Source organism: Balaenoptera borealis, assembly GCF_965194805.1.
Source record: "Balaenoptera borealis genome assembly, chromosome: 8".
Taxonomy (NCBI): domain Eukaryota; kingdom Metazoa; phylum Chordata; class Mammalia; order Artiodactyla; family Balaenopteridae; genus Balaenoptera; species Balaenoptera borealis.
The window spans coordinates 90052049-90068121 of record NC_138865.1 but is presented as its reverse complement, the minus strand read 5'-3'; the positions used below and the strand labels follow the sequence as shown (position 1 = coordinate 90068121).

General features: G+C 43.2%; 2 protein-coding genes across 5 annotated transcripts in view; one reads left to right on the top strand and one right to left on the bottom strand.

Annotated features, from left to right (window-relative positions):
* Positions 1–16073, top strand: part of LOC309634260 (uncharacterized protein) — an 88515-nt gene that overhangs the window by 30598 nt on the left and 41844 nt on the right. The gene's annotated exons all lie outside the window — the stretch shown is intronic.
* Positions 7309–15946, bottom strand: SEC61B (SEC61 translocon subunit beta). The gene is made up of 4 exons (XM_082404256.1): positions 15792–15946; positions 15497–15594; positions 10497–10598; positions 7309–7591 (listed from the first exon to the last, which is right to left on the bottom strand). Exons 1-4 carry the CDS (start codon positions 15792–15794, stop codon positions 7504–7506), a joined length of 291 nt encoding a protein of 96 aa, XP_082260382.1. The 5' UTR covers positions 15795–15946; the 3' UTR covers positions 7309–7503.

Here is a 16073-nt window from a genome sequence, read left to right as displayed (position 1 = left end):
GACCACCCGCATGTTCGTTGATTTTCTAGAATGACTCACAGGACTCGGCACATAGTTGTACTCACAGCACGGCTAAGGTTTATTACAGTGAAACGATACAAAATAGGATCATGGAAGGAAAAAGACACAGGTGAGTTCTGGAGAAATCCATGCAGGCTTCCTATACTCTTTCCCTCCTGTGAGGGACACATCAAGCATGATCCTTTCTCTAGCAGTGAAGAATGCAACCATGTGTGCGATGTTTCTGCCCAGAAAGCCCGTTAAAGACACAGTGCCCAAAGATTTTATTGGCAGTGGTTGCCTAGGCACAACTACCAAAATTCCAGACTCTCAGAAGGAAAGCTCGGGTACAGGAGAAATCACATCATCAATCAGCCTTAAATGCCAGGTCTGCAGACCACCAGCCAGGGGCCAACCTTGAAAACTGACCTCTCTAAAAATAGCAGTGTTCGGCCTGCTATGTTAACTCTTTTCATCACAGTGACAGAGTGGAGCTCATTCTAGGAATGCAAGGATAATACACATAAGTGAAAACTTGAATCTGGACACCAAGCTGCTGTATATACCCTCAAATCCTGGCTGGGTGTGCCAGGCCGTCGCTGGTCCAGGCTTATGCTTACTGTATGAATGCCATCCACTCTGCTAAACAAGCTCTGATCACTACCAAATTCCCTGCCAAGAATTTACCACCAACCAAGGTCTTCTTGGTCTTGAGTCAGAACACTGGGGTTTTCTCAGTTCACCATGACATAAACAAGTCTCTGGACTAAACAATCCAAATAGAAATCGTGCTCACCTTGTGCATGAAATAGGCCATATTTGCATTTACATTAAGGCTGTCCACTTCCAGTGACCCAAAATGCTTGTGTTTCCAATTTGGGGCACCACCTTTCTCAAGGTTAAGTTACCAGAGCAATGAATCAAAGTTTGCTGATTTCTTGCTCCGCAGGAGAGGTGTTAGAAAAATAGAAGTCATTCAAGCTAGTGGTGGGGAAGGGTTTCTGGAGTTTAGAGATCAAGAGGTTCCACAGCTGCTGCAGATGTGAGAGAACTAGGAAGACAGGAGGGAGGGTGGTGGTTAAAAACATCGCTGAGAATTACAGACTGGCTTCCCCTTTAGTATGTATTGGTTTGCTAGGGCTGCCATAACAAATACCACAAACAGGGTAGCTTAAATGATAGAAACATATTGTCTCACAGTTCTGAAGGCTAGAAGTCCAAAGTCGAGGTGCTGACAGGTTTGGTTCCGTCTGAAGGCTGTGAGGGAAAGAACCTGTTCCAGGCCTCTCTTCTTGGCTTGTAGATGGATGTCCTCAAGTTCACGAGGTGTTCTCCCTGTATGGCTGCCTGTGTCCAAACTTCTCCTTCTTAGGAGGATGCAGTTCATATCAGATTAGGGACCATGCTAATGTCTCAGTTTAACTTAATTACCTCTGTAAAGACCTCATCTCCAAATGAGGTCACATCCTGAGGTATTAGGGGTTAGGACTTCAATATATAAATTTTGGAGCACACAATTCAACCCATAGCAACTTGGGAAAATGTAAGTGAAAACCAGAATTACTTTTAAATAACTTTCATTGGAGGATTGTGTTTCTTTGCACACTTTATTGTATTTGTACAAACAATAGCCCAGGAATATTCGAGCTGTGTGGAACAGAAGAGAGTAATGGGAGGGTAGAAGGGAAGGGGAGGGTCAAGGGAAGAGGAGAAAAGAAAACGAAAAGAAAAGGAGGAGGAGGGGAATGGGAAGGAGGAAAAGAGGAAGAGCAGTGAGCAAGGTCAGACCACCAAGCCTGCACCAGCTTCAGAGATCGGTGAGAGTGACAGCTCACCACTCACCTAAATTTGCTTTAATTTCGGTTTACTAAACGCACCAAAAAGAAGTGCAGAGGATACGCACACATCACTACAAATGTTTGCTGGCCCCTCCCACCATCGCTTATGTCTCATGGAAGTGTTCGCAAGTGTGGTGGACCCGACAGCTCTCCCACAGTGGGACATGTGCCGGCTAGAGCCTTTTACACCATCCGGATGGACAGACGTGGGGGAGTGCCAAGCCAGTATCTAATGGCCCACCCAGTAAGGGAATCCCTGCCAGCACAGTCATGAAAGACTTGCAGCACCTTTCATGTTTTTATTGCCTCCTGGAGCTGACTGAAGGTTTCAGTGCAGCAAGGCTACTGCAAAAGGAAGTCTGACAAGAGTTTGTTTTGCTCATTCAGGCAGCACATGCTCTCTGAAAAGAGGTACTGCCTTGAGTCAAAGAGAACTGAAGGGAGAACCAGGACTCTGCAGGCTCTCGGGGCCTTCCACTCCACTGCCAGCTGACCGTGCGTACCACCAGGTCACAAATACACAAAACGCAAAGCCACCCAAGGCAGGTGGATTTCCCCAGATGCAGTGCAGAGACTGCAGGACAAATAGCACCATAGTTAAAGATTGAAAGAGAAAGGGGGACAAAATTAACACACTTGTACCTGCGATGGGCCTGGAATAAACCCCACCGTGTGCCTCGTGTTTTAGAGAGCCGGGACGCCCAGTCCGGGATAGCCAGATCTGCCCTGGAGCTGAAGCAGATGCCCCCGAGGGAATTCAGTGCGTGCTGAACTTTGAGAGCCCCTGTTTAAAGTCTACAGCCCAAACCAGTTTAGACAGGGCCCTGGGAGAATGAGCTTCCGTTTTCTTCCCAGCAACTACTGTCTATTAGAACAGCTTGAGACCATAGGGGCAGGCAAGAACAGGATTTACCACCTGCATCGCCTATGACCAGCGTCGATAGGGAGAAAGACAAGTACTTGGCAGGGCTAATTTAACCCTCTTACATGTAATTCAAGTTCTTCTCGTGTCTTCATTTGCTTTGTGAGGTACAAACTTCCAGCCCTTTACCCAAATGGAGTGATCTAGACTGTGTATGACTACACCTGTGATTTCTATTTAGTTAATTTGCATGTTGTATTTTATCTTTAGCATGGGAAGGAGACCTAGTTGCCAGAGCGGCCAGGAATAGTATTTAAAAGTTTAGCCTTTACTTTAACCCTAGTTGGTCAATCTCGCTGTGTTCTTGGCTCACCTAACATTTGTGGTCACAAGAATGCAAAACAGTGCAGTTCTGCTGGCTGCTTCTCCCTATTTTGTCTCTCCGTCAAGTCTTATGAACTTGTTGACTTTCTCCTAAATTTACTAACATTATTCATATTATTTTTACTAGCTAACCTTGCTGCTTTTACTCCTCTCCCTTTGATTAACATTGCCCACTGAGCAAAGCCCACCACTTGGTTTACCTCGTTCCAGAGTCTAGCCTCCAGAGATGTCTGCTGGCTTATGCAGAGGCCCCAAATAGGGCTCAGAGTGCAGTTCGGAGGTGGAGCCCTGGCCTGGAAACAGGAAGCCTGGTTCTGGCCTCTGCTCTACTACAGACTTGCTGCACAGTCTTGGGCAAGCCCCTCCTCTCTGGGGCCCCAGAACTCTGTTGTACAATGGGGAGAACACAGTCAGTCAACTCTCAGCCCTTCCAGCTAGAGTATCCCAGGGTTTCCCAGTCTTCCCTCTGTTATACAAGTGGCCATGCAGTATAGATTTCCTGGAAGGTAGCTCCAGTTTTGCAATCCCTGGCACCGTTGCCCACACACCATGAGCATACTGGTTCTTACTCTGTGGTCCCAACTACTGATTTCGCCAGTAGCTGAGGGGCCCTTGAGGGTGTCCCTGCCTGGTGTCTCCACAATCACAGTTACGTAGGACTTGTAGCCCTGGCAGCCCCGAGTGGGACTAGGATCCGAACACCCAAATGCCTAGCCTTTTGAGCATGAGTCACCTCACCAGGGCATTTCTAAAACCCCAGTAGAAAGGCATATCACACAGTAATCAGTGTTTGTTGAATGAATAAACAACTACACTTTCTCTACAAACACAAGAGTTCCATAGACTGAACAAAGCTCAGGACTGAAATAGAGAAACCAATTCCTTCTGCAGAGCCAAAACCTCAAACTGAAGCTATGTAATGCCTGGAGTACACCAAATGATGGCGCTTTCTTGGAATTGTGTTATATTTAAAGCTCTGTGTGCAAGCTCTATTGTTGTGATACCCTTCCCTGGCCCTCAACCCAAATACTTAATAATCCTATCTATGTGACTGCAGTGGGTAAGTCAGAGATCTGGAGTTAAATCCCAGCCCTTCCACTTACAAGCTGAGTGGTTTAAACTTCAGTTTCCTCTTGTGTAAAATGGGGCAAATAGTAAATTCCTCATTAGGTTGTTGATTTAATAAGAAACCTACATCTCCAAAATTACTGAGAATAAGCATGTGTTAACTGTTAGCTAATTAACAAAGCAACTCTTGGATCTTTCTTCTCATTCAGTCTTCCTGTTTGGTGGGAATTATCATATCTATAGTCATTTACAGCTAAGGAAAATGAGACCCAAAAAACAGAGGTGAGACACCCATGATCCCACAACTGGTAAATGGCAGGGCAGCAGCTGAACCCAGGTCAGAAACACTTCCAAGCCTGGAAGATGGGGTCGTAAGCGCAGTAAGTTTAGACCTTCTAGTAGAGTCAAACAAACTTGGTCCTGGCCAGAACCCTCCTCCTGCAGCACTTGAGGGGAGGGGCAGTGCAGCTCTGGAGTTCCTGTGCATAGGAACACCACATACTGTACAGTATTTCCTGTTGAATGAAGCCAGCTTTGTAGACATTTTCATCCATTTTAACTTGATGCCAACATTTGCATTTCAGAAGGTTTTTTTCAATTCTTCCTATGAGGACATAAGCACCTGGAAAAAAAAGTGGAGTCTAGACTAGGACAGGTGTGAAAACAGAAGGTATATAACGTGTTTCGCCTCTCCCAGGGATAGATCTTTTCTCGTCTACTCTTTTACTGGAATGTGTTCAAGGCACTGTTGGGCCCAGAGATCTTAGTCTTTCCATCCCTCACTAGCCTCAGGGACTCTTGGGCGCTTTCCCCAATATGGTTGTTCCCCGGTGACTTAAAAGGCTCAGCTCAAATTGCAGTTATAATGTAATTCACTTTCCCAGTTTTAATCACTTAGAGCTTCTATTCAGCATGTGCTGGCTGTGTCCATTCAGTAATGGCTAGATTTTAGCCCATAGTCAAGGGAGCTTGAGGATTCTTTGGGCCAAGGTAGCCTCAATGCAGGTCAAGGTCTAATTTGTTAAGTTTTTGAAATTACTATAAATGACTCATGATCCCCTAGGACTCAAGAAATAACAGTCTAGGAATCCCTATTTAAAAAGAAAGGAACATAAAATGTGATATATACATAAGTGGAATATTATTCAGCCTTAAAAAGGAAGGAAATTCTGACATATGCTAAAATGTAGATGAATCTTGAGGACATTATGCTAAGTGGAATGAGTCAGTCACAAAAGGAAAAATATATGATTCCACTCATATGAGGTACTTAGAAAGTCAAATTCATAGAGACAGAAAGTAGAATGGTGGTTGCCAGGGGCTGAGGGGAAGGGGGAGGGGGAGTAGAGTTATTATTTACTGGGCTTAGAGTTTCAGTTTTGCAAGATGAAAAAGAGTTCTGGAGATGGACAGTGGTGATGGCTGCACAAAAATCTGAATGTATTCAATACCACTGACTTGCACAGTTTAAAAACTGCCAATGTGGTACTTTTTATGTTATGTGTATTTTACCACAATTTTTAAAAATTGGAAAAAAAGAAAAAGAGAGGAAAAAGGAACAGCTTGAACACTAAGACTCTCAGCTATGGTATTAGCATTGTCTCATCAGAGCCAAAAACAGCTATATAATAAATGTTGTACATTTTTATGCCCAACCCCCAATTTTCCTTCTGCTGAATGAAGCATCTTGCTCTGCCACTGAAAACTAGCATTTTCTCCTAAACCACTAGCTCAGAAAAGTCAGTGACTTTCAGCAGTCAGTCCACTAGAGACCACTGCTAAGCAGAGGAGGCTAACAGCAGCACTGTGCAGTGAAGAGAGTGCACCCCTTACAACCAAATAGCTCCCCCAGGTGGCTTCAGCTTCTCCCCCAAAGAAAAACAGACCCCCTCCCGCAGAGGAGCAGATTTCTTTCCCAAATTAAATGTGTAACTTTTAACTGTTATTAGTATTGTCAACATGAAAAAAATATATATATCAGAAAAAAAAAAATTCCATTATAGATACTATCATCTTTAATTTCTTCCAAATGAAATTGAGACTTTTTCCTCTGACTTTCAAAATGAAGATACTTATTTCATGCAATAATCAATTCCCAAGATCAAAGGGAACCAGTTTTGCATCATTTTTTTCCCCAATAATTTGCCATCTGTTGTTAGGATTTACAAGAGCACACTCACCCATATATCGCCCCAGGAAATCATTTTTAAAGATACATACTTTCACCACTTAAATTTGGCACTTTGGACCTAAAATTACTTTTCAGCCAGGATTTAAGAAAAACACTTATGAAACTGTTCTAGAATTTTTTTTTAATAGGCTTAGAGAAAGATGTTTTCCAAATTATCGATTTTTTAAACTAATACACCTCTTCATCATTTTGTGATTCTGCTGGACAACTAGAGCGTTTTACATGGATCTCAATCTTTAGAAATTGTGGCTTAGAGTCCTAGACTCCTGGAGTGCACACCTTTGAGCTATTCTTGGTATTTCCTATGGTCTACCAGAAAGTGAATGCTCATATCCAGAAGGCAGCATAAGCTAAGTGAAACTTCAAAAATTTTTATTTTTGGTTGGAATTATATCAACTCAGTTTAGAAATGGTATCTCACACTGATTATTAAGGTCTTTAATTTTCAAAATGAAAACAAAATTTTATATAAGAAATCCAATTTATCAAATGAATTCTTTCAAAAGGGGTTTAGCAACAAGTGATAAATAGATTGAAACCCCTCATCTACACCCACAGAATTAAGAACTGATAGAAAGAAGAGGCAAAAATATTATGTATGGTTTTAGAGACAAAGAACAGAATGAGCAAACATTTCATCCAAGATTTCTGGATGATTTCTATGACGATTCTGCTGGGTACCAGCTGCCTTTGAACACAGATCTGCCTGATGGAGTCATAGGCACACTCCTTGAAAACCACAGAACACCCAAAATAACAAGGACCAAGACAGAGATACCTAGAAGAAAACAAGCCAGGGCCACTGACAGTATCGTGCATTTGAATGACTACATGGTCATATAAGAAACTGTCAATCCAACCAAAAAAACAATCTCCATAAAACGCTTTCTACATATTTACTTGTAAATCTAAAGGCAGAGAGACTAAGGGCCCTAGCAGCCAGGCATAAGCAATGAGACTTGGTATATGAATTAAAAAGTTTATTAGCCATAGGAAAAAAATGATTCCTTAAAATCAGTTTTCATTAAGTTCCCTGTAAAACAGTAAGCTTACAGAAAATTTCTTTCTCATGAACAGAAAATCACTATGCTTTTGGTCCAAGATATGTTGGGTTTTTTTCCTTTCTTCTTCACATGACAGACAGATGGATGTAGCCGAATCTATGAACGAGTGTACTTGCCCCAAATGTGCAACATAAATACAGAAGCGATGAACAGAAGACTCATAACCAATACTGGAACAGGGCCACTGGAAATAAGAAAAGGCAGGCTTAGTTTCAGTAATAATACATTATTATATTTGTAATATTAAAGACTGCCTAGGGGAAAAGGGAGGGGAAAGCACCTAAGATCCATAGAAGAATATTATTTACATCATTTAAAAACATTCCGAAAATTATTACTGTGGATAGTTTGAGGTTGTGGTGACAGCATTGCGGTTATTTAGAAAGGAGGAATCCTTATCTTTTAATGAAACATACTAAAATATATACAAAAAAAGGATCTAATGTCTTAGAGACACTAGTCTCTTTAATTTCGTGCATTTGATATTCTCCATAATAAAAAGTAATTTTAAAAATTCCCCAAACTCTTTAAGTGCAAATGATCCAATTACCAAACTATTATTTCAAATTAATATTTAAAGACAACCTTCATCGTCTAACTACAATAAACTAGGCATAACAAAGATGAATATCACATTATAAGTTATGAAGCATTTTCAAATATATGATCCCATATGATTAACAAACTGAAGACACAGGCGAAACAAATATTAATCTTATGAAATAAGAACACAGAGCCTAAGAACACAGAGCCAGAATGGAAAGGAGGGATCTGAACTCAGGTTTTCTGCTTCCACACATAGTGCTCATTTTACTGCTTTAAGGTTCCCATATTTACGGGAGCAAACATTCTAGGCAACATTAATTAAGTTTGATTTATATTTAGTTTACTGTAGAAAGGAAGTAGATTTTACTCATCAGCCCTTCCCTACATCAAATGCTTTCCAGGTTGAGAATTAGTACACGGGTTTCTTAAAGGTAGAACTCCTTGATTTTACACAACCTGTCAATGCTGATGTCAGTCAAAGGCCTCGTCTTTTTGACTCTTCTTGCCAACAACAGTTTTGAAGAATTCAAGATGTCCCTTCACCTCCCAGATACACCTGGGGGTGGACACAGGAAAAGAGCCCAGGAGTCTTTATAATTAGGGCAGTAGAGTAACCCAGCGGAGCAGCAGGTAGCAAGAGTCCACTAGTGGACGACGATCAGTGCACGGAGATCCAAGTCCTTGCTGCACTAGTGTGTTCTTCCAAATGTGTACAATTATGGGAGTAAACACACTTAAAAGTACCTAGGAAGAGATCGTCATCACGATGCACTGGATCACACTGCCTTACTTTACAGCGCCATTAGGTAACATCAGCCATAAAGCTGAGAGTGCCGTGCTTAGAGTCCAAGCGCTGGAGTCTAGAAACCAACTCTGTCCCTCACAAGCTGTGACTGTGGCCCTGTGACTCACCTGCTCCAAACATCATTTTCCTCATCTGTAAAGTGGGGATAATCACAGCACCTCTCTCATAGGGTTGCTGAGGTAGTAAATATATTAACACACACACGGTGCAGGCTTCTAGTAAGCTCTCAGGAAATGCTACTATTATCAACCTGAAAAAGAATTCTAACTCCCAGGAAGAGCCAACAGCAAGCTCCAAGATGGTACCTGACTGCTCCAAGATGTGGATTTGAGGATACAATTTCCCAACTGTGTCCTTTCACCATAAACCTCTCTCTCTGGTATGATGAGACTGTGGTTTATGACACTGCAAAGGAATAGCTTCTGTCGATTCCTAGGACTCACAACAGCAGCAAGCAAGCCTGGCTGCACAACAGCCCAAAGCGAACAAGCCAGATTCACCCACAAGAGGACAGTTGTTTCACCACCTCGATAAGGGTTTAAAATGTTGTCCCCTGGATACCCTGAAGAGCAAGGGGCTTCAAAATCTGTCTCTGAAATACTCAGAAGAATTACCTCTAACAAGGACCAAAACGCTGCCAACTCACACATCCCCAACCCCAAGAATTACTTCCTGAAATACATTCTCACCTTGTAAGTCTTCGTCATAACAGGGAAATAAATAAGTAAATAAATAAATAAGTAAATAAGTAAATAAATAAGTAAGTAAATAAGTAAATAAAACAAAACCTCAAGAATTCTAGGGAAGTCTTTCTAAATTAAATTTGTGATCTAAGTCAAGCTAGTGGTCAAAAGTTAATTAAACTAATCCAAATAAATCTGATTTTGTCTCTGTTACCAAACAGGCAGAATGGAAAGAGCATGGAATTTAACAGTCCCAGAATATCTGGTTCCAGCTCTTGCTGGCTGTTTGTCTTTGACAAGTAGCTTTGCCTTTCTGAATCTGAACTTCTGAACCTGAGGTGCTATACGAATGAGAGCTGCTGTCATTTTTCCAATTCGTCATCCACTGGATTCAGTCAGGAAACAGCTGTAAGCAGTGGTGTCCTGGAGCCTACCTGGTCAGAAACCTGTGGGATTAGGTTTCACAGTACCAGAAAGCGAGGTGAGGCATGGGGACAGGGGTTCCCCCAGATGCCCATATCCTATCACCTAATGAGCGTTCCCAGGCCTAGAACTTGGGAAGTGATAGGGGTCCAGTCACCACCCACCAACGGCAAGGAGGCCAAAGAACTTTTGGTAACACAGCCTAATGCAGAAACTCCCATTAGACTGCAATAATATCAGCTTATGCCTCCAGGAGAGCTTTGACAAATCACCTAGCTCCTATTCAAATGGTTACTCCTGTTTCTCAGTGTCGGACAAGAACACCAAATGAAGAGCAATTTCACCTAATTAAACCATTTTCCCTCCAGTTCTCTCTATTCCCATCATTTATTCTGACAGAGCTACATGAAGATGTTCCCTTGCTTTCACTCAAACCATGAACAGATGTCACTCCAGGCCCTAAACTAATTGGCTGCTATATGGACAAACCAAACCCCGCCCACCTGGCACAAAGGAAGCTGCTGTGTATTACAAATCTCATCAAAGCAAACACCACTGGTGGCAAAGAGAGAGTGCTGCCAAAGGGCTCTGTGATTCTGGACAGAAGCACAAGGTCTGCTCCCAGGACTTACACTTTGAGCCCCGGTGAATCTTCTGTGTAGAATCGCCACATCCCCCCAGTGCCTGCTGAGGTCGTGCGGCCTGCGCTCCTCGTTCCGCAGCTGGCATTTTTCCTGTTGAGAGAAAAAATGTTACAAATGGCCTTTTCTTGGAAACCCTTATCAGAGCATTATAACATATGCTACCATTACACTGGTAAAGAACCAAAAAATTAACTTTTTCTTTGCTAATACCTCCTTGCTTTTGCTTGCTTTTACTCCACTGATCATAAGCACTAAGAACTGAGTACCCGCCATACACTGATGCATACAGTAACCCAGAGAAGTAGTTACCATCTCCATTTTATAAATGAGGAAAATGAGGCTCATAAAAGGTTAGGCAAAGTGCCAAAGACCACATAGCCAGCAGGCAGCCACGCGCGGCTGTGGACCCAGTTCTGACTTGAGCCCATCCACTTGCTCACACATATGGGCACCGCATTTGGACAATGCACTTCAGTTTCACTTCACATGTATTTTTGTGAAGTCAAGTAAAAAACTCCTGCTTAAAAATACCCTGAATCCATATTATCTGATTTTTAAATGACTACTTTAAAATGTTTTAAAATTACTGTATTTTCTACAAAAAAGACAAAAAACGTAAGTTGTAATTGTAATCCAAGTGTCAAAACAGAGTATATATTTTATGAAAAATTATTTTACAATCTGTTTTCACTATTTTGATATACTGACTATAGATCTTGGACAGAGGTAGGACGTGAAAAAATGCAGGAAACACCCAACCAGAACTTGTCCCTCACAAGGGGATCAAGGCTTGTGAAGTGAGCTGTGTGGTGCAGGCAGCCCTGGCACACAGAAGCAGCGAACAGCACTAATGCCGCTGACCAGGAAGGAAGCCAGGGAATCCTTTCCCTCCTCTCCTCGGTCACTGGGAATCCCTCCCCAACAGCTATTCTCCCACACAGCACTCCTCCAATCCCACTTCTCATCGCCCCTCAGTGCGAAACTGGTACCACGTAAAAATAAGTAGTAAGTTTGAGACAGGTCAGAAGAAACCTTCTTCAGCCCATTTATCACCAACTCAGAAATTCTAGGGAAGGGGAAAGGAAGAGAGAGAGAAAGCCCTGTCCCATCACCACCCCTCGCCATTAACCAAATCCCAAGACACCCTCCCTCAAAATCCCATTCCAGTTATCCGTGGACTGCTGGTTCTGGATTTTTGAAAAAAGACAGGCATACAGGGAGAAACCAAAAGTGAATACCCTATCCCCACCATCTCTTCTTGCCTCCCAACTCTGGTTCCTAATCCCCACCTCACCCTACCAGACTTTATTCCACACTCTGAATGCAAGAAGCACTGGTCTAGAGCTCAGGGAGCTTGCCCTGCTGCATGGAGTGGGAGAGTGGAGTCCTGGTTCCAGTGTGGGCTCCAGCAAAAAGCGCTGTGTTCATGCTAGCAATCTAAAAACAATTAGTGTCAAACGATGATTTCGATGTACTGTACTAAAAAGATTACATTTCAGACACATTAATTATGGGCTACATGGTCACCTGGGAACTTCTAACTCCATCTGTATGTTTCTATAGGAAAACTGATTGTAAACTGTACAGGGACTTACAGAGTAATTCATACACTTACAAGAGCTTTCACACACAGATACACATCATCTAATTGGTGGAGTAGATACGTGAAATTTTCCTCGTTCATAAAAAGGAACTTGAGCTAGATGATAAACCCAGTGTGGACATAATAAGTCATCGGCTGAGCCAAGACTAGGACCCAGGTACTTTCTACTATTCCCACACCCACCCAACTCCAGTTCCTGTCTTCAAAGTCTTCAGGAGCCCCCAAGGAATCAGTCTGTGCTCTTTGAAGATTTCTTACATCTGCTGGCACACGGGACATAGCAGAGGATTCAGGGCACCTAGAAATACCAAAAATGTACTCAAAATACCTCCCATCCCCCCTACTGGGAAGCTAGGTAGAAGTTAACAGAGCCCATTTTAATCTCCTAAATTTCTTTTTGGGGTCTATTTTACCCTTTCTTTCTGGCCACTGTGTAACTGCCTCCCTCTTCCTATACCCTAACGCAATGGTTTTCATAACCAACCTTTAACACACTTTGTTCTAACATGGTGGTCTTCTGGCTGTTCCTCAAAGAAGCCAAGCTCATTCCCATCTCAGAGTCTTTACACTTAACTATTCCTCTTGTCTAGGAAGCCTATTCCTCCCCAGACCATTGCATAATTTGCTCCCTTGTCTCCTTTAGGTCTCTACTCACCTGTCACCTACTCTGAACACCCTATCCTCACCCACCCTCTAGTCTCCATACAACTTTATTTTTCTTCTTGGCCTTACTGCCTGAAATTATCTATTTATTTGCCTTGTTTATGGTCTCTTACATTGGAATATAAGGTTCATGAGGTCAAACCCTGACTAGCTTGTCCACAGATACAGCCTCATGACTGGAACAGTGCCTGGCATGTACCCTCAATAACTATTTGATGACTTCCTTAAAACCCCAGCTAGTCCATCACCTTACTATGCCTGATTCCCATTAATCCTGAACACTAGAGACTGTCATACAGAGTGAAGTCAGAAAGAGAAAAACAAATATCGTATATTAATGCATATATGTGGAATCTAGAAAAATGGTGCAGATGAGCCAGTCTGCAAGGCAGAAATAGAGACACAGAAGTAGAAAACAAACGTACGGACACCAAAGGGGGAAAGCATGGGGGGTGGGGGGGATGAACTGGGACACTGGGATTGACCTATATACACTGATATGTATAAAACAGATAACTAATAAGAACCCGCTGTATTAAAAAAAAAATTCAAAAAAAAAAAATCCTGAACACTGCAGCATTTTAAGGCTTTACAGTTTACAATGTGTTATCGCTCCTTTTCATCCTAGCAACTTCCTTTTATACTGTAGTAACAGAGCAAGGACGCCAACCCTGGCCTGACCTTAAATCCCATAGTTACTTCTCAAGGTTCTACTTCTATTACCTCATTGAACATGGAGACAGAATGCAAATCTGTGGACTACATAATCCACAGCACTATTATTAACTGTTAGCTTCAACTTTTTCTTACAGACTCACAAAGAGGGAATATATTCTTGAACAGTCAATACCTATTACATTACACTCATGAAGTAACACTTAGAAGAGTACCAAGATTCTAGAAGGGAACTCTGTAGGGTCTCTCAGTACATACAACCATGGTCTGTTGAGTTACACTGGCCCCAGCAGTAGTGAATTCTAAAAGATGACATCAACACCCCCAACTTGATAAGCTGCATCTGTCCTCAAATGTTTGTGTCTCCATTTCACTTGTGCAGCAGTTATTTCAATTTTATTTATTAAGTAAATAGTTATTTCATTTATTTGATAAACACATGATCTCTCTTTTTTTAAGAGTTTTCAGATGGCTAAACTTCTCTGCCACAGTGTTACCAATTCTCCTTAACTAGACCCACTCCCCAAGGAACTGTACCTACAGGACAGGTTTTCCATTCCAGCACAAAGAATCTTTGAAATCCAGGGTGGGAACAAGACAGCACCCCAAGCCCAAATAACCTACACCACAGCCTGACACACTTTCCAGCTGGTCCATCCCAGCCTTACCTTGAACATCTTGATGACAGGGAACTCAGAATCATTCAGGGTCATCTTAGCATTTCTCATAGTTCTACTGGAATTTTTTTTGCTCTAAGATGAAATCTGTCTCATCTAAGTTCAAATCATCAGTTTTAGATTTACCTACTGTAGCCAACAAGAGAAGTCTCATCCCTCTTCACATCCCTGAGAATAGTTTTCGTGTATCTCTTCAAGGTCTTTTCCTCTCTAGATAAAACCCCCACTGGTTCCTTCAAAAAAATCCCAAGATTACAGGGTAGCTTGATTCCTTCCCTCACTCATCATTTATTGTGTCAGCCTTATGGTAGGATAGAGCTGATGGGCAGTTTTTGTCAAAGTCTAATGAAGGAGATAAACATGGAAACAGAAATGCTATTAGAAGGGTATGAACAAAATGCTTGGGAGTAAAAGAGAAGACTAGTAGCTACTGCTGCCTTTGGAGTCAGGGAAGGCCTCAAGAGGAAATAACCCCTGAGCCTAGTCTTGGAGAATATACACAAATGGCTGGAGGGGTGGGGGTGGGGGTGTCTAGTGAGTTTAGAAAACAGTAATAAGCTCACTGTTGCTGGATCACAGGAGAGAGAAGAGAAGCGATTAGGCGGGGGCGGGGGGGGGGAACCCACCACCAAGAGCCTTGGTAACCCTCTCCCCCTGCCCACCGTGTTTAAGTTCAGCAACAAGAAACTAACCAGCAGTGTGCCAGAATCAGAGCAGAAGATGCATTAGAGTGGAAATGATCTGGAGAGGAGGCGAGTTACGTAGAAAATTCTCTAGATGTGAGAAACTGAGAGCTAAACTGAGGCAGTAGAAATGGAGAAGGAAAGAACGGATGAGGAGTTCTTCATGTACAGTATAAACGTACTGGATAAAGACAGCATTAAAAAAAATCCAAGATGACGCTGAAGTTCTGGCTTTGGGTGAACGAGTTTACAGCAGTGCTTTATGGACATAGGGAGATATAATTGGGGGCGGGAGCTGAGGTGAAAGGAAAGACTGAGCTGCGCGTTAGACGAGTCATGTTAGACCGAGTGTGTATGGGACTTCCAGATAGAAATGTGAGTGGAGAGCTCAGGTCTAAAGACACCAGTTTAATGACGTCGGTTTTCTTAATGCTGTCTATGACCTTACTCCACTTTAACTTTCCTTTTTCAAGAGTGGTACTCAAAGCTGAGCAATGCGAAGAAAATATTGCCTCCCTCTCGAGACCCAGAAGACCAAGAAGTCTTTAATTACCCCTACGGCCACATCACAGGCAGCTCGTTTTGCCCTTATAAATCTTAACATCCCAGGATCTCCTTCTCAGAACCAACGAATTCTTGGGCCCTATCCCTCGAAGCCCACAGCCGAGAGGGTCGTAGGATCCTTACCTCTGCCGGACTGTGGATCCCGCCGCCCGGGCGGCCACTGCTTTGCTGGGAGAGCGCCCTGAGGAGCCCACGTTAGTGCCACTGGGGGTCGGACCAGGCTGTAGAGGGAGACAAGGACAGAGACTGGTGAGCGCCGCCGGCCGGCCCCCAGACCCCAGGCTCTGACGGCCGAGACCGGGACATGCACGGGGGGCTGGGGAAAACAAGGGAGCCGCGGAAGCAGGACAAAGCGTAAGGCAGGAATCTCGGTGCCTGGGAGAAGCCGGGACAAGGAGGGACGGCTGGGGCCACAAACCATGCTGAAAACAGGAAGGTGGCAAGAAGCTGAAGTGAACGGCGGGGAAGCGGTGGAGCCCGGCGGCCGGAGGGAGTGACTCAGGTCCCGCCCCCAGACCTGCTGGCAGGGTCCTCGCTGACTCCAGGGACGCCTGGGCTGTCCTATGATATGCCTGTAGGAATTTTGCAAGAGGAGACCTGGTGAGCTGCTGTATGGGAATTACAGACCTCATGTATTTTTCCTTTGGATCACAGCGTCCTTCCTAGAGTCCAGTCTCAACCAATGGGAGGATCTAGCCAT